Raw genomic sequence first — 25,677 nt, 5'->3', positions numbered from 1 at the left:
AGAAATAAAAACAAACCAAATTAGATTTCTTCCGTCCTTTGAAAGCAAGTTGTTTTAGATTATCTTTCATATACGTAACATATGTATATTATTGTGAAGAAAAAATCGCATAATCCACAAAGTTATAGCTAATTATGTGTCCACAGTCAATTTAAAACATAGTGATAATTGATCATCTGTTTTTCATGGACTCGTTGCATTAGTAATCACAAATGAAAAATAATAATAATAAACAAATTAATGATAATAATGACAGTTAAAATCAATTCATAAAATAATAAATGTAAAAATAAGAAAATCATAAACAATTATAATATAAATAAAATCTTAAAGATAACCATAACAAAGTAAAAGACGTGTAACTGTAATAAGAGATAAAGTACAGGTAGCTTAGGATTTAAGTGAAAATCAACACTTAAAAAAAAATAAGCAAATTTGTTATGTTACTTAATAAATTATAAATACTTTAATAATTTAAAATCATAATATTATAAGATGGGGAAAAACATTTATATAAACAAATTTAAAAACCAGACCCAAACAAAAGAGTATTTACTCAACTCTATACTAATACCCAATTTTAAAAAATAAGATATCATTTATATTTATACTCGTATTGAATTATATATCTCATAACACATAAATTTATTATTGAAAATAAAGCATAGGCTGATAAAAAAAAATATAAAAGCATTGATACAATCTCATAAATATTGATTATTTTTATTTTAAGTGATTAAATTAAAGTATTGTTGAGTAATGTGGATTTATCCTTTTAATATACACATTTAATTTTTCAATTTTATCTTTTAATAAGTAATGTTTTTTAAATTAAAATAAAATAATTCTTTATAATACAAAAATTATGGTTTAATTTGGGAAGAAAGCAGTTGGAGTGAAGAAAACCCTCTGCAAGCTATATATGGCTATAGTCTTCTCCTGAGTTAACAACTCAACTCGTTACTTGCTTCCATTGCATTGCTTCTCATTCAGGTGATGTTCATCTTCCTTTATGGAACAAGCTTTTGCCTTTTCTCTATCCAAACCTTCTTTTTTCTCACTTATAGAATGAAGGAGGCCATGGTGGTTGCCTCTTCTTATTCGGTTCATATCTTTCAAGATTTATTTTCTTCGTTCTTTCAAATTTTCTGTTGGTTGTGTTTTCTTTCTTTCTTTCTCTAGGGTTTGCTCTAAAACCCCCCACACAGCACTCACCGCTCTTCCACTTTTCTCTTAAATTGTTCTTTTTTTAGTTGGGTTTTCTTTGGGGAAGCATTTGTTTCTGCTGAAGAACCATCGGGCGATAATCTGGGTATTGTTTTCTTTTGTTTAGAGTTGAGTTAGTATTGCCTGTGTTTATAACTATTCTAAATGATTCTGATCAGCTTTTGTTGAAATTGAAATTTTCTTTTGACACGGGCTATGGATTTTTGCGTGAAATGTTTGTTCTTTATTTCTTTATTCCATCTCCCACCCTCCTTCCCCCACTATTTTATGCTATCTGTGTTAAGATGTTCGTGAATGGTGAATAAATGTTGTTTCCAAGTTGATGTTAAATGGTTTATCCTTCTTTTTTTCATTTCTTGGAACTCTGGAGCTTTCTGTTTAAATATTGTTCGTGGCCGTTGATTTGATACATGAATTTCTGGTTTATTAGTGTATCTTTACATTACTGATAACTGTTCACGTAGTTCTTTAATTATGCTTTTCCAATTGAAAGCAGGGAGTCTGGCCTAGCCATTCGGATCAGTTACTATTAGGAGTTTCTGAGTAAGTTAAGCATGATTAAGCGGTCGCCAAGTAGGAACAACAGAACCAGAGGCATCAAGGTAAAGCATATTCTGCAGATTATTCTGTTGTTGGGCGTTTTCTTCTGGTTGATCTATCAGGTAAAGCACTCTCGTGATAAGAAAAATGAATATGATGAAAATGATGGAGAAGTGTCAGTTGGAACTAAGACTGTGTATCCGACTCCGAAACTTGGTAGAAAAGATCTTCATCGGGGTAAGGATGAAGATAAGCATGAACACAATGAACGTGAGGAAGAAGGAAATGAGCATGAATTTGAAGAAAACGATGACAAGCTTGGAGTGAGAGTAGGAGGAGACGAGGAAGAGGAAGATGAAAGCAGAAGCGATGAGATGGAAGATGAAAGGGGTGGAGGAGATGATGAGATAGATGAGACTGATCAAGAGCAATCAGCAGCGGATATTGATCGTGATGAAGATCTGCCCGACGATGATGAAGAAAAGGAAGAGGACGGTGATGAGAAAGAAAACAGCAGTAAGGAGGAGGAAAAGGATGGTTCAGTTGAAAAGCACAACAGTCATGAAGCCCGGGAGCAACATTACAAGGGGGATGATGCTTCTAGTGCTGTGACTCACGATACTAGTACAACTAGCACTGAAACTGTGTCACTTTTAGAAAACCCTGAGGTAAACTTGGATTTTAATAATAAAGAAGCTGAATTGGCGGGTGAGCAGTCTTCCAATGCGAGCTTGTTCAACGCTGTGTATAGCTCACATCTACACAATGTTACCACGACATTTTTGGACAGTCATTCAGAAGCAGGCACTAATCTGACAGTAGTGATTGCTGGAGGGAGCAATGACTTGACAAGAATCAGTGCCAATACTTCATTTGAACCGAATAAAACGGTGATATTTTCTGAATCATACCAAACTCAAAATGGTACCGGGAACACAACAGTAACCGGGGTAGTCAAAAGTATACTCACAGAAGGGTTAGTGCAGGGTGGCAATAAGGTCTCTGAAGAAAACCAGCTTGGTTCTAACTCGGCAGTCCCTGTTGAAATAGAAAAGGGAGATGCAGTTGCAGGTGAATCTTCTAATCTAGAGGGTGGTGTACAAGAGAACACAACAAAATCTGTGGAATCAAATGAAACAGATAATAACACTGAAGTGAGTGAAACTAACAATTCTAAGAATGTTTCTCATACGAATGAGAACACTGATTCTATCAAGGATGGATTCAAAGGTGATTCATCTGATTCTCACATCCTCAAGAGTGTGGCAGAGGACCGAACTGATCTGGATACGTTGCCAGATATTATAAAAGAAGGGGATATTGTTGACGCCATTGCAACAGACTAAAAGCATGGTCTTTTTGTTCTCAAGAAGAGCTGAGAGATTAGAGTTTTTGTTTCGACCCATGTTGATATTTGAACACTTTTGCTGTCAAAAAGATAAATGTCTAGGCAAGACCGTTAAAGTTACAAAGGTAGGCTTGTGGATATTCATATCAAAGTTTGAATATGTAACTAGTTTTTTTTTTTCCACTATCTACTGCTGTTTTGCTGCAATCTTCTTTTTCCTTTTCCCCATTAGTCTTCTTGTTTCGATCTCTCGTTATAATATCCAATCTATTTCTTTTCTTCCTCTTTTATGCTTTGATACCGTGGAAAGAAAGGTTAGGGAAATATTAAAAAGAAATGAATTGAAGAAAAATGGTAAGAAATATTTTTTTTGGACACATATTTTGGCAAGCACTTAATTTCATTAATTACAAAAATATTTGAACTTTCAAAATTATGCACTTTACTCGTTAGTTAAAATTCATCTATTATAAAATTAAGAGTAGGATTAATTAAATGGATTAGTCTTCATGTAATTTTATAATTTCTCATTGATATTAAATTCTAAAAGAAACAATTTTCTGTGATCATAATATAGTATTACTGTGGAGTATTTGTTAATTATATCTATTATCTTCAGTAGAGTAGAGTACTTGCTTTTGCGGAATTTAAAATCAAATCCTACTTAAAGAATTTGAAATCGTTGGCATTATCGATGTATTAAAAAATATATATATATGATGGAAGTATGTGGTTGTGTGTGTATTAGTTTAATATGATGAGTTGGCTAGATTTGAAATGAGTAATTGGAAGGTAGGGATGAGTTTATACTGTCATCTTTATCTCTTTGAAGCTGACAGAAAGGATGATTCTTGCGGGCCATGGACGAGTACATATGTCCATTCCAGTTGTCCACAACTACATTTCTGCACCAAAATACAGCAGTTGAGTCATATGGTAGGTCAAATTGAATTCAAATGGAGCCTTTTTCGTCCCTTACAAATCACTGCATTGTATGAATACATTAATTAATGTGTAATCCTGCTTACTCTTTCATCTTGTTTAGTGGTGCAATTGCAGGCCTCAAGCTGGGTTTAAGCTTCATCACGGTTGATTTGGATTGGATTCCTTAGTGGCTACTCAACTTCTCAATAATAGATGCACAAGTTTCTCTGTCATTCTACTGCCTGTAATGTACTACCGTGCTATATTAGGTTGAAATGAGTGAAAATTAAGAGAAAGTTTGTAATAGATCTGAGATTTATGTGAAAGAATAAAAATAAATAAATAATAATATAATGGACTTGTTTTGTGCCATGTAATAATCAACTTAAATTGAACATCTTTATAAGATATAATCCATCCTGGACCATGACAGAATCGATTGTCTCTTTTAATGTATCTGAGATTATTTGTCTATATTGTTAATTATTTATACGACCAAAGAAATTATTCCAACCAACAAATTACTTTCAGAATGGAAATCAACTCTTAAACTCTCTTAAACATTAAATAATTGTTGGTAATTTTTGTATGTTAATATTGATTATTTTGGAAAAAATAAAAATAAAGGTAACCCTTAAAAGCCGTTAATTGAAGTCAAGAAGTCTTGATAGTGATTTTGATTTCTTCTGAAATGTAGCTATAAAATTGGAAATATAATATTAAGGTTTGAAGTGGACAGAAGCATTTTGGCTGTCTACAGCCTGGCCTTATGCTTTGCTACTAAGTGCTTTTCCCTTTCCAAATATTTACATTCATTTCTTTATTACGAGAAGGTAAAAAAATAATAAATGTAAATCCTCGTATCAGAGATCACGCACGAATGGACTCATATCACATAGGATTCTGATGCACACCAGACATCAATTAAGAACTCTGTACAGAGCAACTCTTCATAAAAAACGAAGAATAAAAGAATACAAGATCATCAAAAACAAATTCAAAACTCTATGTCTGTACTAAAAAAAATGCCAAATAATTTCCTAACTGTACATCTTCACTCCAACTCAAAAAAACTCCAAAGAAAAAAAAAAAAAAAAAACTGAGTCTTTCGTCTCTCCAAAATGGTCACAGAACAGAGCCTTAAGAATGACAGAGGAATTCACCTCGAAAAGAGAAAATCCAGAATCTACTGCCTTAACTCCTTCCGGAGTTTGTGGGAGAACAGCTTGCAAGCGTCCATACTCAAATCCAGGGCCGCCGCGAGAGCAACGAAAGCAGCAGCATCTTCTGTGCAAGTCACATGCTGTACCCCAACCTCCACTTCGGGCTTGCTACATTTTCCTTCACCGTCCACTGTCGCTGACATCACAAACCCCTTGTTAAAAACCGAATTCGGTTCAAATCCGAAATCTAAACTGGACCCGGACCCGGAACCAGACCCGAGATCCCAGCTGCCGCGCGGAGTGTTCAACGGAGTGACGCCGGAGGTAGCGTCGATGGTGAATTTCCCGCCGTGTTGGGAGCTGATGGTGGACCCTGCGAGGGTGACTGGGTCAGCGGTGGCGGGGAGGATTTGAAATCGGTAGCCCACGGCGTTGGAATTGTTGGGCTCGCGCCAGGCCTCAAGGCGGCCCCAGGGCTTCCACGTGCCGTCTCCGTCGGGGCGGATTATGAGCCAGGCCCCGGGGTTGGAGCGGCTGACCCGCTGCGAACCCGGGGAAGGGACGAAGGGCGTGGCCATGGAGGCGGCGGCGACCGGCGAGCCGGAAAGGTCGTGAACGGTGATGGACCATCCTTTTCGCTCGGCGGTACTGTTAGCGTTGGGCGAGGGGAAGTGAGCGGGATTCTTGTCCCTGAAGCTGAACTTGCAAGTGAAAACGGGTTGCTTGACGTCGCCTTTGATTTGGAAAACCTGGGGGCTACACTCCGGTTCGCCGTCGAAGCGGAAGACGAAGCGCGGGTCCGGGTCGGCCCGGACAGTTAAATGAAGTAACTGGACCTGGTTGGTGGTTTTGGTAAGGGGGAGCCAACCGTTGTGGAAAGTGCAGGCGCGTGATTCGGCGAGGGTTAGATCGAGGGGGATGGAGATTTTGCCTATTAGTTTGGCGGAGGTGAAGATGCAGGAAGGAGTGGCCGCCCCCTTGTACACCAATATCTTTATTTGGGCTTTCTTTGACGCTTTCATGATTTTAGGTTTGGAGAAATCGAAGGATGCCGCCAGTGACCGAGGATGCGGGTCCAACTCCGTTATCAGAGGAACACTGCAGACGTTGCTGCCTGAAAGGGATTCCTCACAATCCACTCCCTTCAGTTGAATCTTGCAGAATAAGGAAGAAGTTGAAGGATGCACCTTGCCTGAGAACGAAGAATGTTTGGACGACGCCGGAGACTTTACGGCGAGGTTTCCGACGAGAATCCGCACGAAGGGGCACGGATCCATGTTGAATGAAAGAGTAATGAATGAATGAAGCTTGAGGGTTGATTCGCTTAATATGAGAGAGTAGCCAATAGATTTTGGCGTTGAGGAAGCAATTGCTCACTCATATTCATATATTTGTACATTGACAGCTGAGGTCACACTCAGAGAGAGAGAGAGAAAGCAGAGATTATCAAGGAAACTGAATATGACAGCCTGTAACCTGTTGGAGATTCATTATTCTTTCTTTCACATTTCTCATTCTTTCCTCTTTCTCTTTTATCATTAATTACTAATTAATATTTTACTTCCAAATTTTATAAATATTAATATAAATTCCATTATTTTATTTTGTTCCGTGTTTATTACCCATTTATTCCATTTAAATTTTCATACATGAACCAACAAAGTCAATTAAAAATAATGTCAACAGTTTTTATTCCCCACTCTTCCATTATCTTAATTAAGTCCACCATAATTTATAATTCATAATTCAAAAACATATAGTAAATGGTAAATTAATAAAAATAAAAAAGATCATTAATAAATACCTTTCTCCCTTCTTACCAACTCAAAATATACCACATTTTGACTGTCACTTATTCTCAATATACCACATTTACTCCTCTGCTCTATTTTTACCAAATAAAAAACACCAACTCCTCTAATCTTATAACATCAAAATCACCAAATACGGAAACATTAATAGTGGACGCAGTGATACGCTTAATTTTATTTTATAGCTAATATAAGCCACAAAATTTAATAATGTATATTATCTTTAACTATATTTTCAAATACAACTAAGACATTTTCTCTTTCATAATATTTTATCGTTCCTATCAGTCTATAATCTCGATTAAGAGAATTTAACTATAGTTTCATTCAAATTAGTGTTGATAACAATAATAAATGACGTGATATTATAATACATTCATATTCATAAAAAATAAATAAATAGAAAGGTGAAATTAATCATCTAGGTTTTCTCAATACTACTATAACTTTCTTTTCAAGTTTCGAAAAAAAAAAACTAACATAAATAAAAAGGTGTACTTAATCATCTTGATATGATTTTCTCTATACGATAATATTTTTCAAAGCAAAACGATATAATCTTCATTTTAAAACCGGCACCATATCACATGTTTATTGTAATTCTTAAAAATAAAATAAATTTTACATTCATTCTCTTTTATTTAGGCGTGTTTTTAATGACAGGAAATTACTGGTTTTTGTATTTACTAATTAATCAAATAAAATCCAATAGTTTATAATTTGTTCATTTTTACCCTGATTTTAAACTACCTTGCTTAGTCATATATTAAATTTTGTTCCTAATAGAATTTTTAGACTTTTAGATAATTATTTATAGAATTTCTCAACAAGATATAAATTCATAATAGCTATGGTTTAGTCCATTGGATTAATATTATGTAATGATTTGAGTGGTGGTGATGATAAAATGGTGTTATCTGACGTGGCAGGATAGGAGTTATACAGTTGTAACACAGAGGTAACAGAAAAAGTGTTATGAAATTGAGGCAATGAGCTGTACAGAGAGAAAGTGGATACCAGCGAAGCGTGGTTGGCCAAAGGGTGTCGTGTTCAGAGTGCGCACGTACGCCGTCACCTTTGCGTACATCTACGTTTCTCACACCTCTGTCGGGGATCCAACTATCACACACCTGTTCCAAATATTCAATGATTATTTTTCAATAAATATATATTATTTTTACTCATATAAACACATAATTATAATTGGAATAATATACTCTAATGATAACAAGAAATAAAGCAAAGATGTTATTTTATTAATTGTGATTTATTATGAGATGGTCGTAGATCCAAACTAAATCTAACCTCTTCTATCTACCTATAAGTTTATTTGTTGTTCACCAACTATTTATAAAAATTTCACATAATGAATAATTTTATTATCATAAATAATGATAATTATAAATCGTGCTATAGAATAAATTCTCTAAATACCTATAAAATAATTTTGTCTATTTTTTAAGTTTCCTAGAGTTCTAAAAAATATATAATATATATAGTTTCCACTTTATTCAAATTGCTTTGAGAATATGGTTGGGCTGTAAAAGATATCATAAATCAATTAATTGCAAATTTGAAAGTTTTATTTCTTTATAAGTTTGTTAAGTGAGTCGTACCAAACTAACAAACGTAATCATAAATTTCAAATTAGATAAATACAATTGTTAAGATAAAAATATAATACAAATAAATATATTATTTTCTATTTGTCAGAAAATAATATTTTATTATATAAATATTTTTTTATTAATTGTAAGTATTGTCACTACTTTAGCTGGTGTAGATCGTAAATTTGATAATACTTAACCCAGTTAAATTTAAATTGGTTGAATAAAAGATTATATCAAACTCAACCAAGTAAGTTATACACCTGTATATAAATATTAATAATGCCTATGAATTTTAAACTTAAATACATGAATTATATATTTTATAAAAGTACTATATTACATGATAATAAGAATAATATAATAATATATTACGCACTATATACTAGCCAGCTTACAAGTTTCTTTAAAATGACTTTTCTTAATATTTTTACTCCCACCTACATAGGACGAGTTTGAAAATGTTTGACGTCCTTTTTCTAGTTGAAAGTTTCTCCTTAAAGCACTGCATACAATTCTTTTTATTAGAAAATAGTCAATTAATATTAATGGAGGAAAATGACAATCGTATGCAGGCAATTAATGATATTTTTTTTGTGTTGTTACAATCTGCCGTTGATTTTATAACGTAACATCCACCACTTTGGAATTTAGTACATCTAAGGGTACGTGACAGCTATTTATCCTTTACTCCTAAATTCATTAGCTTTTTAAAAACTCTCATTTTATATTATTTTAAAATAACATATTTTACATATAGGATATAAAGATAAAATAATTATAAAAATATAAAATTTTGTATTTTTTTTTAAAAAAAAAGAGATAATTTTAAATAAATATAAAAAATTTATATACCTTAAAATATCATTTTTCATTTATTTTAAGATTGTACAAACAATTTTATTAAAATGGAAAATAAGGACAGAGTAGCCAAGTACATGTCTTTAATTTAATTAATATGGAAAACTCAGACTGAGTGTATTACCATAAATCTCAGCATTAGTATGTTTGGTGTCGAAAATATAGTAAGGCTCGGGGATAAATCCATTGGACCCGGATTCTATGACTGTTGGCCCAATAGTAGTTTGGTCCATGGAAATTATTTGGGTAGCATATTTTGCAATAGTATTTTTCAGTTCATGCAACGAAAACATCAAATGCTGTAACTCTTGCAATCCAAGTTCGTTAAGGGGGATCTCCCACCAGAATTGGCTCAGTCTCGTTTTCCACGCTCGATCTAGCTCTTCTCCTCGCCTTTTCTCTATCTCTAGCTCGTTAACAATCTGAGTGAGTTGCGCGTTGAGATTACGAATATTAGCACTGCGATGAGCCTCAACGAGTTGGTGACCATTACCACTGCGATTATACTCTGGTGATGAGTTTGAAGTTACGTAAGAATCAACGACGGATTCAACTTGCGGGTGGCCGAACGAGAAGGCCTTGTCCGCGGGAGAGAAAACGATGATTGCGATTTCTACTCCACAGAGTGTGCAGAGCTCACTGGCTTTTTTGAAGAGTCCCGAACGACGCTTCGAAAATGTTACTTGTAAGTGACTTTTTTTTGGTATTTTCTCAATCGGAATCCTTTGCCGACCTGAACTGCACTTTTTCTTCATCATGCTTCGAAGATGTTTGCGGTTTGGCGTTTTGGAGTTGGAGAACAGAATGCACTATTTATATTTCACGTTTAAGGTGTGCCAACTCACAAACTTAACTCTCCTATCATAATGTTTTATTACTCTTTATAAAAACTCCAAGATTAGCAAGTTATCAAATCCTAAATCTTAATGCCTCATTATATCATATCGTCAATCTCTTACTTCGCCTTATCAGAAGATTTTCACTTTTCTAAAATTAACTATTTTAAACCTCTATGCATGTTATATATGTTTTATCCTAACATTTACTTTCTGCATCAATTTTGTACAGTTAACTATACTCTGTCATTTTTCTTTTCGGTTCAAATATCGGTCATAGGGTGAATTTCATTAGACAATACACGTAAATGGTAATATAATTACATTATAAACTGAGAATAAAATCATATAAAGAAACATCGAGATTTAAGATTGAGGAAAAGAAAATTGACTATGTTACCGAATGAGACGTTTTGCCTGTATTGAATTCTGATTTTCTAGGTTTATTCTCTCTCATTCCATTTGGGGTTTCTTTGTACACTTTTATTTCATACATATTGTCGGACATTTTATTTTATGCATTATATTAAAGAATTTAATACCCATATGTTATTGGTATAAAAGTTTTTGAACTATTAATTCATCAAAAATCATATTTGATATATTTTTTAAATGGTTATTATTAAATTAATAATATTACCATACACATCATAAATAGTTCTTACAACTATCTTCGGACATATTATTTATTTGATATAAACTTGTGATGACTAAAACAATCTGAACATTTGTCTGTGTTGGAATATGTAAAACTCTTAGCCTTTTTAATATATCATTTCAAAAAACTAATTGTTTGATCTTTAAACTTTGATCAGATTTGATTTGTAGTTGAAACCAAAAACTCAACTTAAAAATAATTATTTAAATTCCTTAATACTGATCAATGATGAAAATAAATAAGAAGATAGAAAATGATTTATTAAAAAATAAATTATTAGACTCTTAATTGAGTTTTCATTTTAAGGATGGAGTTAATCAGGAAGTTATAAATAGTTAATCTCCATGATGAATATAAAATAACCTCTAGTGTATAACTTCTCATTATTTAAAGCTAATGATCAACTTCAACATTAAATATATACTTAGCAAATCATATTTGTTAAGAATTTGGATTAATGTTTTATTTTTGTCAAAAATTTTCAATATTTTTTTAACCATTGAAAAAAAATGTCGATGTCGAACACGAACCGTTGATCAAGATTATTTATATGATCTTGATAATTGGCAGTTTTTTTTTTTCTAACCATTTTTTTTAATGTCAAGTGGCAAAAATTTCCAACTATTTTGATAAAATAACAATTATATATTAATGTTGGCTCATAGTTTTTCAAGCTAATATTGAAAAAACAAACAAACTGTTGACACAAATTAATATTTATGTTGATGATAAAAAAAAATAATTCAAATATCACTAAAAAATAATCACGAAAAACATCAATTTAAAAAAATAATAATAATTTACACTTACAACGAAGTAGTCTCCTCGGACATTGGTCTATAAAATTATAATCAATATAAACAAGAGACGTGATTGATCTAACAAAATATATTATAACAACTTAAATTGAAAAATTAAGTGTATTGATACCAATAATAATAATTAAAAAAAACTCAAATTAACATCAACCAAAAAGTAATCATCTATATAATGTCTTAATTGTTGTTTTATAATTTGAAATTTTATAATTTCTAGCAATTTAATTATTTCATGAAATCATGCCTTAATTGTTGTTTTATATATTATTGTTACAAATTTATTTTATTTTTTTCATATTGATTTTTAGATTGTGTTAACATTCACAATTTGAACCGTGTTCAGTAAAATGACCATAATTTTTTTTTAAACCACCTGATTTACTCATTTTTTCTTTTGTCAGTGTCCACTTCTTTAATTGAGTATGTTGTTTTAAAACACTAATTTCTGTTTAAAAAAATCAAATTAGAGCATACAATTAAATATGCAAAAGTAAAAGTATGCAAAATACAAAGAATTTTAGGTAAAACAATGTGGATGGTTTATTAAGGGAAAATGATATATGAACAACAGTTTTGGACAATATTTAGACATGGTACATGTGTCTAAATGTGATTGGTCCAGTTGAAATTTGATTTTTAAATGAAATGCTGACGTGGTGACAGAGAGAGAAAGTCTTAAATTTTGAATTTTGAATCTGAAATTCATTATGGAATTAAAGTCCCACTTAATTTTTTAAAGTTACTTATGTTGTTTAACTTGATAATTTGGTGACTTAGGTCGAATGTTACCATGAGGACAATGCATCATTGTCTTAAGAAAATGTTCTTTGTCATGATAATAAATTTTTGTGAGGTTGAAAGATGAATTTAGAAGTGAAGGAACCCCTCTGTGCAAAATTTATAACACAAATATCCACTTATTCGAACTAAAGTCGCACTTAATTTTTTAAAGTTACTTATGTTGTTTGACTTGATAATTTGGCTGCTCAGGTTGAATGTTACCACGAGGACAATGCATCCTTGTCTTAACAAAATGTTATTGGACATGATAATAAATTTTTGTGAGTTGGAAAGATGAATTTATAAGTCAGGGAACCATGTGTGCAAAATTTATAACATAAGTATCCACTTATTCGAACTAAAGTCCCACTTAAATTTTTAAAGTTACTTATGTTGTTTAACTTGATAATTTGATGGCTTAGATTGAATGTTACCATGAGGACAATGCATCATTGTCTTAAGAAAATGCATCACAGTGGTGGCACGATCGCGAGCGACACTACGTCAGGACTGGGTGGCTAGGTGGAGGGAAGACACATCTTCCGATGAACAGTGACTCTTTGGCGACGGTGACTAGCCGACAATGCTGGCACAACGTTGGTGAGTGACACTCTTGAAAGTTCAGATGGAACTCTCTCCATTGGAGCTCTCTTGAAACTTTCAGAATGAATTTCAAATTCAAAATCCAAAATTTACGATTTTTTCTCTCTGTCACTACGTCAGCATTTTATTTAAAAATCAAATTTCAACTAGACCAATCACATTTAGACACGTGTACCGTGTCTAAATGTTGTCCAAAACTGTTGTTCAAATATTATTTTCCTTTATTAAGAAATAAATGTGAAAATGAGTTGTGTTTAGGAAAGCATAAATGTAAATGGATAACTTTATAAAAAATTTAAAAATCCATAATTAACAATTTAAGAATGTTATACTAATTTGGACCATTTAAGAATTAATATAAAACACTTGTAAATATTTATTCACGGATGTATTTTATTACATGGATTCATATATGTAAGAGTGTTCAGTGTATATACTTGTATGTAGTTGAGTGAAGAGATTAGAAAGATATATTTTTCTTTTTAAAATAATACATATGTTTATGTACATTATGGTTAGGCAACCAAAACTCAAACTAAGTAAAAATTGTCTGCATACACTGACCGATCAAGAATAAACGGAATGATTAAAATTATTTGTTGTAAGGCCAAAAAGAAATATAATAATTAAATTCATAATCAGGTTAAAAATAATGTGAATAGTCGTAATTAAATTGATTCTAATTAAAAGCTTAATAATAACATTATAAATAGAAAAATCTAGATAAATAAATCCGTTATATATTAATTATGTATTTATTCTCTGTGCGCTGAAATCTAAACTAATTTTAAATTATTGTCAGATAAATTTTTTTTTTTTGAATGATGGTTTCTTGGAAGTGATTAATCGCTCCTACTTTCATTTTATCTTTGAATTGTAAGCATTTTTTTTTGAATTATAAACATTTTTATTAGGTTGATCGAAAACATTATAATTTGAATTATAAACATTTGACAGTATTTTGAAGATATTATAATTTGAATTGTAAACGTTTTTATTCAATACAGGTTGACAGTATTTCGAGGACATTATAATTTAATTATATAAAAACATATTTTGGAATGAAAAATACTATAATAATTAACCTACTTTCACAAGTGTATTTTTAATACTTCTTTTTTGGGATGTTCAGTTTATTCCTGGTTTTTAAAAATATAAACATAAGTTATAAAAAATTATCAAAAGAATATTTTTTTAATGTTTATGGTCAAAGTATAAAAAACAATATAAAGTGATGTTATTATTAAAAAACAAATCAGAGCAATATTAGCAATTGTTAAGAAACAAAAAAAAAAAGTATTTGAAGTCAAAAAATGACTCATTTAATACATTTTTTATAACTTAGGGACAAAAATTTACATTTTAAAAAATGGGAACTAAACTCAACATTCACTTATAATTTAGGGACAAAAATACCTTTAAATTCTTTAATAACTTTAATTACTGTGAACTGTTTGAATTTGTGATAATTAATTTTTAGGAATGTTACATTTAAAAGGTTTGCTTATATGTCCGTCACAAACAAATTATTTTCCTAAGATTATTTTTCATTTAATAGTTGATGTTGGTACTTAAAATGAGATAAACATAAAAATGAGAAATATGCATAGTAAAGTTGTTTGTGGGTGTGAGTTATACCCAGAGGTAGTCCACCTGACGACCTTCCTATTATATATACTGAATCCTTCACTTGAGAAGTAGGTTTGTCTGAGTGGCAGGCATGGCGATGCAACGATGTCGGACTCTAGACTACCCTTCCCTCCCATTCTAAAATATTCTCTCACTCTCCTTCTCATTAATACTTCTACACACTCTCACTAATTTAGGGCTCAGCTTCTACCCAAATAAATGGCAACGGCGTCTCAGTCCCACCGTTACACTGCTCCGCCCTCTGTCGGACCGGGACCCGGCGATGCTCTCAACCGTATCCTCGCCGACTTATGCACTCGCGGCACTCCCAAGGTAATCACACAGTGCTTCTCTTTCTTTCTTTCATTCTTTCTACATCAATTCAATTTGTATCATATGGATGCATCACTTTACTTCACTCCCTTTCTCAGGAGGGTGCTTCTCTTGCACTAAAGAAGCATCTGGAGGAAGAAGCTCGTGACATTAGCGGCGAAGCATTTTCTCGATTTATGGATCAGTTGTATGATAGGATATCCAGCCTTTTGGAGAGCGGCGATGTGGCAGAGAATCTGGGAGCGCTGAGGGCTATTGACGAGTTGATAGATGTGGCGCTTGGGGAGAATGCTTCCAAGGTCTCCAGATTTTCCAGCTACATGCGAATTGTTTTCGATACCAAGCGTGATCCCGAAATCTTGGTTCTTGCTAGTAGGGTTCTCGGTCATCTTGCTAGGGCTGGCGGGGCCATGACCGCTGATGAAGTCGAACGACAGGTTCTTGCACTGCATCCTTTTTCTTTTCTCTCCGACTTCACTTCACTCTGGTGATTTTTATTTTTCCTATGCCCTTCCTTTTCAGGTTAAAATTGCCCTGGATTGGCTTCGAGGGAATAGAGTGGAGTATCGTCGATTTGCTGCTGTCTTAATCTTGAAAGTAAGTGCCGTTACTATTGTTCTTATTTTGATGGAATTGCTCGGTGGTGAGTTTTATCCTGCTTGTTTTCATCATTTTGGAATTTATTTATTCTCAAATTCTTTCAATGAATTTCGAATCACAACTTTAGAACCGCTCTGTTACTAATACCATCTTTTGATTTTGGTCATGCAGGAAATGGCAGAAAATGCTTCCACTGTGTTCAATGTTCATGTGCCAGAGTTTGTCGATGCTATCTGGGTTGCTCTGAGGGATCAAGCGTTGCCAGTTCGTGAGCGGGCCGTGGAGGCATTACGAGCTTGCCTTCGTGTTATTGAGAAGCGCGAGACACGTTGGCGTGTGCAGTGGTTAGTTCTTAACTTGTTAGGATGTGTAACATTTAAAGCCATAGTAAATACGAAGCTGGTAGGCGGTAGTAATGCTTTTTTGCCTCTAGCCTCTGGTGACGGTTGATGTTTATAGACTAGATGAATTTCAAATAAACTCTTTCACTTAGAAGTTTGAAAATTCAAATTAAAGGTTGATTGTATATATGTAAGATCATTCAACAGCTTGCCAGCTATAGTCAGCAGACTCAATCAATGAATATACTTTGAAAGCTGATGTTCTCATCCTAACCACGAATGATTATGGCAGCCATTTTGTGATAATTTATTTCTTCATGACAATCTTAAAATGCAATTTCATTCAACTAACAATGTCAAAGTTTTTGCTATTTCAAACAAGGTGCTCCTCTGTTTGCTGGCCCAGATAATGCTTGGTTCTGCTGTAATAAATTGCACCAAATTTGTCATTAAGTCATTGAGCTTTTTACTTTGTTGTGTGTTCTCCATGCTGTCAATAAAAAGTATGGGCTGGGCCTGTAATCAATTAAAGTTTGATATAATTGGCGTGTTAGTAACTACAGAAAAGGGTATATCTATGGTCATCTGAATCTGCATTGATGGTTATGCTGTTGATATTGAGGGATCAAGCAGACCGGGGCTTTCTGTGAGGTTTTGATTAGCATAAGTATGTTGTTGTGTTTCTGGAAATCTGATTTATATCGCTTTCATCCTTCATTATGTATGTTGATTATATGATTTATTGCACAATATGCTTTACTAGAGAGTGAATCCTTCATTTTCTTTTTGATGATAGGTACTACCGAATGTTTGAAGCCACGCAAGATGGGTTGGGTAAAAATGCACCTGTGCACAGCATACATGGTTCACTGCTTGCTGTTGGAGAGCTTTTGAGGTTGATAGAATTTTCAACATACGCATTGTTGATATGCAGAATTTTTTCTTGATATTTTCAATGTAGAATTCTACATAGACAGTGTCTGTTTTCCTTTTTGTGATCATCAGTTTATTATATGCTTGTGTATGTTGAGTGCATATGTGATCTGGTAGGAAAAAAAGGGTTTCCCAAAAGATCACAATCTCCACCCCAAACAATGTTGTTGTTAGAAGAGGTCAACATGTCCTTTTGAAACTCATTACACTAGTTCTGCTTTTTGGACACAATTGGAGCTGCAATGGCCTCTACTGAAAACAGATCTGCGGTTTGTATTTCTAATCTTGTTGTGTCACTATAATGTGCTATTGGTGCTGTTACCATCGCTAGGCAACATGTGAGGCACCAAATGTTTTGTCCTTCACGAAATCTTGATTTAGACAAGAAAAAATTATTTTGTAATGTATGCTAAACATGAAATGGGATCTTAATATCAGTTTATCCGGCTATGCAGGACTATTGTTGGAACTATTTGATTTTTGAGCCTATTTGAAATATTAAATTTCACCTTTGTTCTTTCAATTACCCGATTTCTCTTGATGAAAGCTTAAAGAACTGCTGTGAATCTGTTATCATCTATCAACTGTGATTGAATTTACTCTTTGATTTAGTACGTACAGTCATCAACCAAGTGTAATGTTTCTTGACATAGCCAATGATGGAGATAGTGTTATCAGCCATATGTTGCAAATTTGTAAATAGTTAATTTATATAAGAATGCAATGAAATCAAGAGTTGGTTTACTGTAATAAATTTATCCTTTTTTTATATACTTGGATTATGAAATTTGTGGCAAATACTAGTTATTAATCTTTTTACACTATTTTGTTAGAGAATTGTATAATATTTAGATGAAGTAGAGTAGAAAAATAAATAGGGATTTTGTTGATTTTATTCTGTTTTCAAAATCTAAATAAAAGAGATATCACAGGTCCTAGACAGAAGAAAACCAGGAAGTGTACAAAAGGGAACTCAACACTTAGGAAATTTGAGAGTCCTTGTTCTCCTTAACTTTTCTCTAAAATTTTCAGTCAATACTCTATTAACTACTGAACAACTATCACATAGTGGTTAAAATCTTCTAAACTAACTGACAGCTTAACCAATCATTTCTGAAATCATAACCGTCCTTGCTGTTATGACGTCTGTCAAAAATTTAACTACCCTGGTCCCTGAATGTTTTCTATTCTTTATAGTAAGAAATCTCTTACCGGGGTATGCTATCATTCATATATATCTAATTATGGTTGTGCAGGAATACTGGTGAATTTATGATGTCTAGATACCGTGAAGTTGCTGAAATTGTTCTCAGATACCTTGAGCATAGGGATCGCCTTGTTCGCCTGAGCATAACTTCATTGTTGCCTCGCATTGCACATTTTCTACGGGATCGTTTCGTCACCAACTACTTAACTGTATGTGAATGTTGCTCTATTACTTTATTATGCTTTCTTAGTCTGGTATGACTTGGAAAATGAAGACTATTGAGGAAGTTCAAAATTTATTTGTTTGAGTGCCCATGGAGATGAAATTCCTTGCAGATATGCATGGATCATATTCTTTCTGTCTTGAAAGCACCACAAGATCGTGATAGTGGGTTCATTGCACTCGGAGAGATGGCTGGGGCACTGGATGGGGAACTCATCCATTATTTGCCGACAATAACTACTCACTTACGTGAGGCGGTATGTTTCAGTCACTGTTATTGGATGCTAGTTTTGTGCCATAATTTTCTTTTTGTGCATTCCATTTCTTATTTAGAGAAGTGCTTGGTTATTTTGTCCTATTAAGAATCTGAATTGACAGTTTGGTCATTTTGTTCATGGAGATTGCTCCACGTAGGATCAAACCTTCACTTGAGGCCCTGGCTTGTGTTGGAAGTATTGCTAAAGCAATGGGCTCAGCAATGGAACCTCATGTACGAGGACTTTTGGATATAATGTTTTCCACTGGCCTTTCTATGGTGCTTGTGGAAGCCCTGGAGCAAATAAGTACCAGGTATAGTGTTGGCTTAGAGCAAAGTCTATATAACATTTATTGTGATTGATTGAAAGGCATATTTATCATTGTTTTATTTTTTATGCAGCATTCCGTCTCTGCTGCCAACCATTCAAGACCGGTTACTAGACAGCATATCTATGGTTCTTTCTAAATCCCATTATCATCCGGGGAGGTCTTCACAAAGCATGGGCAGAGGGACAACAGTAAACACACCTCAGCAAGTCTCAGAGCTTAATGGCTCTGCTCTTATACAACTTGCTTTGCAAACTCTTGCTCATTTTAACTTTAAGGTTCTGAATGCTTATTTTCTTTATTGACATTCATATTTGTTAAAAATCTTTATTTTTGCTTATTTTTTATTTACAAGTTGTTGGGAATTACTAGAGGTTTACTTTCACTTTATTCTGTTGACATAGGGCCATGAACTACTTGAGTTTGCTAGAGAATCGGTTGTTGTCTATTTGGATGATGAGGATGGGGCTACACGAAAAGATGCAGCTCTATGTTGTTGCAGATTAATTGCCAGTTCTTTCTCTGCTATAGCATGCACACATTTTGGTTCTAGCAGGCTGACTCGTTCAGGGGGGAAGCGCCGGCGCCTTGTTGAGGAGGTTTTGTGATTTCACACATTTTATATCTTTTGTTCAGTTTCATTTTTAAGAAATATTACTACCTGTTCTATAAGTTTTTATTTTCTGCGAGAATATATATATATATATATATATATATATATATATCTTTTGTTTTCAGTTTCATTTGATTTCTAACTTTGATAGGGTTTTTTGCTTGTGAAACTTTTAGATTGTGATATTATATAGTTTATGGTGAACTGTGAACCTATTTAAGCTAGCAGAAAGAAGTCAGAAGTTGAGACAGTTTTTCTTTGTTACTTTTAAAGGTTTAGCAAGTTAGTGAAAAGAATGACCAAGAAAATGAAGGAAAGTCAAGCAAAGTAAAAACCAGAGTATAATTTCCACTAAGTTGTGTATTTCATATCTGTTGAACCCAATGTTGAGTTATTAGGTCATGTAAGATATGCTGATAAAGTTAGTTCTCTATTAGGATTGGTATCGTATCTTTGAAGATATTAATCTTAAAATAATCCGAGATGGAATACAATTTGGTGCTACTGGTTCTGAAGTTAGACAAAGAGTAGAAGAATTATTGAACCCTAAGTTCAGACCCTGTCATAATATGAGTATGTATAGCACTGGATTTTGGTAGATTACAAAGATGGATACGCTCCCATGTACCCACTAGAAAAGTGTGACACCCCCTTAATTTGCTTTTAGTGTTTAGTAAATAATACTGATATCTGCCAGTTTCCATTCCTCTTATTATATAGATGTTATTATTCCCTGCATACCTCTTGACTCTCCTTAGTTAGACCTGCTTAGACCAATTACAATTTCTCTCTCTAACAAGACTCATATTAAGAAGTGAGTTTTAAGTCTAATTTAATCTTATAAAATTGATTTGTAAGGTGAGATTTGTACACACACACACACACACACACACACATATATATATATATATATATATATTCTAAATTTGTCTTATTTCTTGTCGATGAGAGATTTCCAATAGGTCATATGGATAATATTTTGCTAAGATTTGTGTTCAGAGCAGTTGGTTTGTAATCTAAAGAAGTTATTGGTGCATGTTGCAATTTCATAATTAGATTTGCAAATCCATTTTCTAAATGTTGAATTGTGGAATATGTTTTTATTCGAAATTTCTTAGGAGTTAGAGAATATATATTTCTACCCCTATGTATGTGGTGCTGTTGGAAAGAAATGAATTCCCTCAGCTTAGTTCTCTTAATTTTTGGGGATGTTCAGATGTTCCTATATTTAAAATTGTTGTAATTGGATGCCCAGCATAATCCTCAGCAATAGTTTCTAAAATTTGTAGTTGGGTTCTAACTGTTCTAGTATTTGAGCATCATGATATTTTTTAATTGTAGGCTGGATTCAGTGACCTAATCAGTTTTTCTTTTTACTATATGGGTTTTAAATGCAAGTCATCTGGTTTACAGTTTCAACATCTCCTGATTGGGTTGCTGAATCTAACAATACATAAAAGCGATCTAATGACAGGGACCTTTTCTGAAAACTTTAAAACCAATGTAACCCAATGGATTCATTTGAACATCCAAAAAATATAGGGGCGTGCAGATTTATCTGACAATATTTTTTCAAAATAGTTGCGTACCACCAAAGTGCTAATTAATTAGCTTTGTAAAGGTTGTTAAGGAAATCATGGGTTTCTAGAATTGGTTTGGTAATTTTGTCAAAAGGCATATTCTTAATACGTTTAATGTTGCTGTCTAGGTGTGTTGTATTTTTTTATGCTTTTTGTTCTTTTATTAGCATTAAACATTATGAAATGGTTGGATATGAAGAGACATTTATGTGACTCCTATCATGGATGAAATGTTAGAAAATTGGTTAAGGTAGTTTGGACACATGTAAGAAGGCCACTCGGGGCACTGGGGAGGAGAGTAGATTAAATGGTTTTTAATCCTGTGAAAAGAAATAAAGGGAGCACAATAATGAATTTAGAGGAAATCACTAAAAAGGGATCTCGTATAGAATAATATTCCGGAAAATATGTACTTTGATTGAGTCCAATGACGTGTGATCCATGTGACTGGCCTCATCTAGTGGGATAGGATTATTGTTATTTTGTTGTTTAGTCCCTTTTTTCTTGTGATGATATATGATATGCTTGATGCTAACTGGTTTTGACTTTCTGAAGCTTGTGGAGAAGCTTCTTATTTCTGCTGTTGCAGATGCTGATGTTACTGTTCGACATTCTATCTTTACTTCTCTCCATGGGGATAGAGGTTTCGATGAGTATTTGGCCCAGGCTGATAACCTGAATGCAGTATTTGCTGCTTTAAATGATGAGGTATTAGAACTAACATACCTTGTATTGGGGTGACGCCATTTGGCCTTTAGATTTTTATTGTGTTGTTTAATCTTCAGTAGGCTCTATTGGCTGATTTGTGTATGTTGCCTTGAATTTTTCTTCAGGGGTGGTAATTGGATATTTTGGGAATAACACATCTGTTTTTTTACTTCAGAATTTGTTTTTTTAATTTTTGGGTAGTAAACACACACACACACACACACACACATATATATATATATATTTTAATAAGAACTTTATAATTTTATCTTCTTATCTTGTACCCATGGGCACATATTAGTAGACCCCTGTTTACAATTACCACATACTTGGCTTATGAACAAAATGGTGGTTCTCATTCCTTGAAAAAAGTATGCACAGCTTCAATATTGACGTAGTATATGATATCATCACATGGCCTGGTATACTTGAGTAGGATCTTGTTTTCCAGTAGTTAGCTGTTGGCGCTCCATTATCTTGCTTTATGTTGATGTTGAAGTATCTAATTCTACAGGATTTTGATGTTAGAGAGTATGCAATATCTGTGGCTGGTAGGTTGTCAGAGAAAAATCCAGCTTATGTTCTTCCAGCTCTTCGTCGCCATCTTATACAGTTGTTAACATACTTAGAGCAGAGGTAATGTTGAAGTATTTACTTTATTGGTAGCTAAAGGACATATATGGAAAGATTCATTGTTTTGGAGTTCATTGATTGGAAGGATGAAGAGCTTTTCTATTACATGTCAATTTTATTCTCTTGTTATGTCAGCAGTGCAGATAGCAAATGCAAAGAAGAAAGTGCAAAATTAATTGGCTGTTTGATAAGGAATTGTGAGCGGCTAATACTTCCATACATTGCTCCAATTCATAAGGTTTAATTAATCATGGTGTTAAAGATACATTCTTGTTTTATTACATTTTGCATCTTCGTGATTTTCTGATTATATCAGGCACTCGTGGCCAGACTTATTGATGTTAATGCCAATACTGGAACTATTAGTGGAGTCCTTGTAACTGTGGGGGATCTTGCGAGGGTGGTCAGTAAATTTCCCTCTTTTGACTTGCTTGTCTTTCATATTTGTTGTTAACTAACTTATTTGGATTTTGGTTGTTTAGGGTGGTTTTGCAATGAGGCAATACATTCCAGAACTTATGCCTTTAATCGTTGAAGCTTTATTAGATGGCGCTGCTGTCGCCAAACGCGAGGTGGCTGTTGCTACACTTGGTCAAGTTGTGCAAAGCACAGGGTATGTGCATAGCTATTTTTGTTAATATATAAAAAATAACCACTTGTGTTTTTGTGTAGCATTATGACTTTTTTATGAATTTTTCCACCAATAATATGTTAAAACTGTTAAAAAGGTAGTAGCTGTGCAAATTTCTGGATTCAATATTTCATATATATATATATATGAGTTTATGTATTATATGAGTTTAGTTCATATTCATATGATGAATAAGTCTGAGTAATATACTCAATTTTTTCTGTATTAATGTTGCTTATAACTATTTTTGTTTTGACAGGTATGTTATAACTCCATATAATGAGTATCCACAGTTACTGGGGTTACTCTTAAAATTACTGAATGGTGAGCTAGTATGGTCTACCAGACGAGAAGTATTGAAGGTGATCATAGGAATTAGAATTAAAGTAGAGAATTCGTTTTGATAATAGGCATTTTTACTTAATTAAATTGTAATTGGGTTTTGCTAGGTTCTCGGCATTATGGGTGCTCTGGATCCTCATTTGCATAAACGAAATCAGAAAACCTTGCCAGGACCTCATGGTGACGTTACCCGCCCTACCAGCGATTCCAGTCAACAGATTCAGTCTATGGACGAATTTCCCATGGACCTTTGGCCTTCTTTTGCTTCTTCAGATGACTACTACTCCACGGTAGCTTATGTACATTATTGTTAATATTGTTCTGATTTTTCCCAGTTGTTTCAATATTTATGACTTCTTTTCTATGATTTAAGGTTGCAATTAATTCTCTTATGCGTATATTGAGGGATCCATCACTTGCTAGTTATCACGTAAAGGTGGTTGGTTCTCTTATGTTCATATTCAAGGTATGCAGCACAAAAGATGCATATAATGCTTTCTTTCTTTTTCTTTCTTCCCTCTTTGTTTTTTGTATGGCATTGTTTAAGAAGTACTTATGATCCTCCTGACTTGTACTCTCTGGTTTCTTAATGGATTTTAAGAAGTGGAAAAGTGAAGAAAAGGTGTCATATCTGTTCTTTGTAGTTTATCCCTCTGCTCCTGTACTTCATAACAATTCACATATTTTGGTGGAGTTACTAGAGGTGGTGGTGGTGGACCTGAAAATTTGACCAGGCTGAAGCTTGCACCTTCTTTGTGTTTGATGAAAACTTGAACAAATGTTTGATACAATAGAAGATATTATTTTTCTGAATTCTCACCAGTTAGTAAAATTTTTCGTGATTTTAATTTTTAATCTAAGTGTCAGATAATGGAGAGCTCATGAACCCTTTTGCATTACTTTCTAAAATTCCATCTTAGATCACAAACAAATAAACATTTTTATTACACCAGAATGCACTTTCATAGCAGTGATTGCATGTTTAAGGTTTCTTGTGTATCACTTTGGGCCTTTCACAACTAAATAATATTATGCTTTCTGTTTCATTAGATGGATATTGTTGAATAACACGTCAGTTCCATATATTAATAATATTCATTACCAAAATGATTTTGTTTTTGTTTGAGGTCAGTCGATGGGACTTGGCTGTGTTCCGTACTTGCCAAAGGTGAGCTCTTATTCTTATTCTTAAGTTTTATTTTATATCTGACTTGATACATTGATTTATTGCATTTGAATTTGTATCCATTTTTTTTTCTTTGCTTTTGTCCCCTCCTTGTAGGTTTTGCCTGATCTTTTTCATACTGTTCGCACATGTGAAGACAGTTTAAAGGACTTTATAACCTGGAAGCTTGGAACTCTGGTGTCTATTGTGCGCCAGGTAGATCTTATTGTCTTTAAAATATCCAATTTTTTATGATTATTATTCTACTTTGCTGACAAGCTCAAGTATGATATGTGGTTGTGCAGCACATTCGGAAATATTTGCAAGATTTGCTATCTCTAATATCTGAGTTTTGGTTAGCATTCACTGTTCCAGCACTTTCTCGTCCTCCTCTTGGCTATCCAGTTAGTGTTGTTTGTTCCCTGGTTTAGTTAAGGGATATATTTTGTGGTCTATGATTATTATTTGTTGTTTACTTTGTTGTTGCAGGTTCTTCACCTGGTTGAACAGCTTTGTTTGGCTCTCAATGATGAATTTAGAACATATCTTCCAGTTATTTTGCCAGGTTGTATTCAGGTCCTTAGTGATGCANAACGCTGCAATGACTACACTTATGTTCTTGATATCCTTCACACTCTAGAAGTGTTTGGTGGTAAGTAAACTTTCCTGTAGAATATTGAGTGTATTTTTACTCAAGGGGCATACTCAAAAAATACTCCTCCAAACACCTCTTTACTATTANTTNTTTNTTTTTTTTGAAAATTTAAAATCTCTCTTTATTTGATGCTTAAAATTAGATTTATTGCATAAAATGTGAGAGCCATAATTTTGAGATTTCCATTAAATCTTAGTCAGTAATAGTGTGTCCAAGAGAATGTGGATTTGTAGAATGTGAACAGGGAAAAAAATTTAATCCTGCAAGGTGTGACGGATCTGAGCTCAAAACAAAGGTTGATGTTTTTTGATGCTGAAGGAAGTG

At 33.4% G+C, this 25,677-nt stretch overlaps 4 protein-coding genes across 6 annotated transcripts in view; 2 read left to right on the top strand and 2 right to left on the bottom strand.

The window, feature by feature from the left end:
• Positions 1-892: 892 nt before the first annotated feature.
• Positions 893-3,403, top strand: LOC106777792 (uncharacterized protein DDB_G0290803). 2 transcript variants are annotated; one of them, XM_014665547.2, is made up of 2 exons: positions 893-993; positions 1,724-3,403. In XM_014665547.2, the coding sequence occupies exon 2, from the start codon at positions 1,782-1,784 to the stop codon at positions 3,111-3,113; it is 1,332 nt and encodes a 443-aa protein (XP_014521033.1). In that variant the 5' UTR covers positions 893-993; positions 1,724-1,781; the 3' UTR covers positions 3,114-3,403. The 2 variants fall into 2 exon arrangements, with proteins under 2 accessions (XP_014521033.1, XP_022643160.1); XM_022787439.1 differs by lacking the exon at positions 893-993 and adding an exon at positions 1,001-1,312.
• Positions 3,404-4,783: 1,380 nt separating this feature from the next.
• On the bottom strand, positions 4,784-6,674 carry LOC106777793. Its single transcript, XM_014665548.2, has one exon. It carries the CDS (start codon positions 6,477-6,479, stop codon positions 5,226-5,228), a length of 1,254 nt encoding a protein of 417 aa, XP_014521034.1. The 5' UTR covers positions 6,480-6,674; the 3' UTR covers positions 4,784-5,225.
• Positions 6,675-9,573: 2,899 nt separating this feature from the next.
• On the bottom strand, positions 9,574-10,396 carry LOC106776558 (agamous-like MADS-box protein AGL61). The gene has a single exon (XM_014664040.2). It carries the CDS (start codon positions 10,237-10,239, stop codon positions 9,574-9,576), a length of 666 nt encoding a protein of 221 aa, XP_014519526.1. The 5' UTR covers positions 10,240-10,396.
• Positions 10,397-14,804: 4,408 nt separating this feature from the next.
• Positions 14,805-25,677, top strand: part of LOC106777509 (serine/threonine-protein kinase TOR) — a 32,286-nt gene continuing 21,413 nt past the window's right edge. The window contains exons 1-22 of one of the 2 annotated variants that reach the window (XM_014665082.2): positions 14,805-15,138; positions 15,237-15,575; positions 15,661-15,735; positions 15,910-16,082; positions 16,876-16,974; positions 18,269-18,428; positions 18,555-18,698; positions 18,842-19,011; positions 19,100-19,304; positions 19,431-19,625; positions 21,775-21,927; positions 22,442-22,563; positions 22,699-22,798; positions 22,877-22,963; positions 23,043-23,173; positions 23,451-23,553; positions 23,641-23,823; positions 23,907-23,999; positions 24,666-24,701; positions 24,816-24,914; positions 25,004-25,102; positions 25,188-25,350. In XM_014665082.2, the coding sequence (XP_014520568.1) occupies positions 15,025-15,138; positions 15,237-15,575; positions 15,661-15,735; positions 15,910-16,082; positions 16,876-16,974; positions 18,269-18,428; positions 18,555-18,698; positions 18,842-19,011; positions 19,100-19,304; positions 19,431-19,625; positions 21,775-21,927; positions 22,442-22,563; positions 22,699-22,798; positions 22,877-22,963; positions 23,043-23,173; positions 23,451-23,553; positions 23,641-23,823; positions 23,907-23,999; positions 24,666-24,701; positions 24,816-24,914; positions 25,004-25,102; positions 25,188-25,350 (3,043 nt within the window). In that variant the 5' untranslated portion in view covers positions 14,805-15,024. Of the gene's footprint in view, positions 15,139-15,236; positions 15,576-15,660; positions 15,736-15,909; positions 16,083-16,875; positions 16,975-18,268; positions 18,429-18,554; positions 18,699-18,841; positions 19,012-19,099; positions 19,305-19,430; positions 19,626-21,774; positions 21,928-22,441; positions 22,564-22,695; positions 22,799-22,876; positions 22,964-23,042; positions 23,174-23,450; positions 23,554-23,640; positions 23,824-23,906; positions 24,000-24,665; positions 24,702-24,815; positions 24,915-25,003; positions 25,103-25,187; positions 25,351-25,677 lie in introns of both variants that reach the window. The other variant, XM_022776027.1, reaches the window with a different exon arrangement.

The sequence above is a fragment of the Vigna radiata genome, chromosome 11 (assembly GCF_000741045.1).
Source record: "Vigna radiata var. radiata cultivar VC1973A chromosome 11, Vradiata_ver6, whole genome shotgun sequence".
NCBI classification, from domain to species: domain Eukaryota; kingdom Viridiplantae; phylum Streptophyta; class Magnoliopsida; order Fabales; family Fabaceae; genus Vigna; species Vigna radiata.
Note: the sequence above shows the minus strand (reverse complement) of the source record. Positions and strands in the feature narration are given on the sequence as shown.

What these genes read in the sequence shown, in the direction of transcription:
- LOC106777792 (XM_014665547.2), top strand. Translation starts at nt 1,782, where the DNA reads ATGATTAAGCGGTCGCCAAGTAGGAACAACAGAACCAGAGGCATCAAG.
- LOC106777793 (XM_014665548.2), bottom strand. Translation starts at nt 6,479, where the DNA reads ATGGATCCGTGCCCCTTCGTGCGGATTCTCGTCGGAAACCTCGCCGTA.
- LOC106776558 (XM_014664040.2), bottom strand. Translation starts at nt 10,239, where the DNA reads ATGATGAAGAAAAAGTGCAGTTCAGGTCGGCAAAGGATTCCGATTGAG.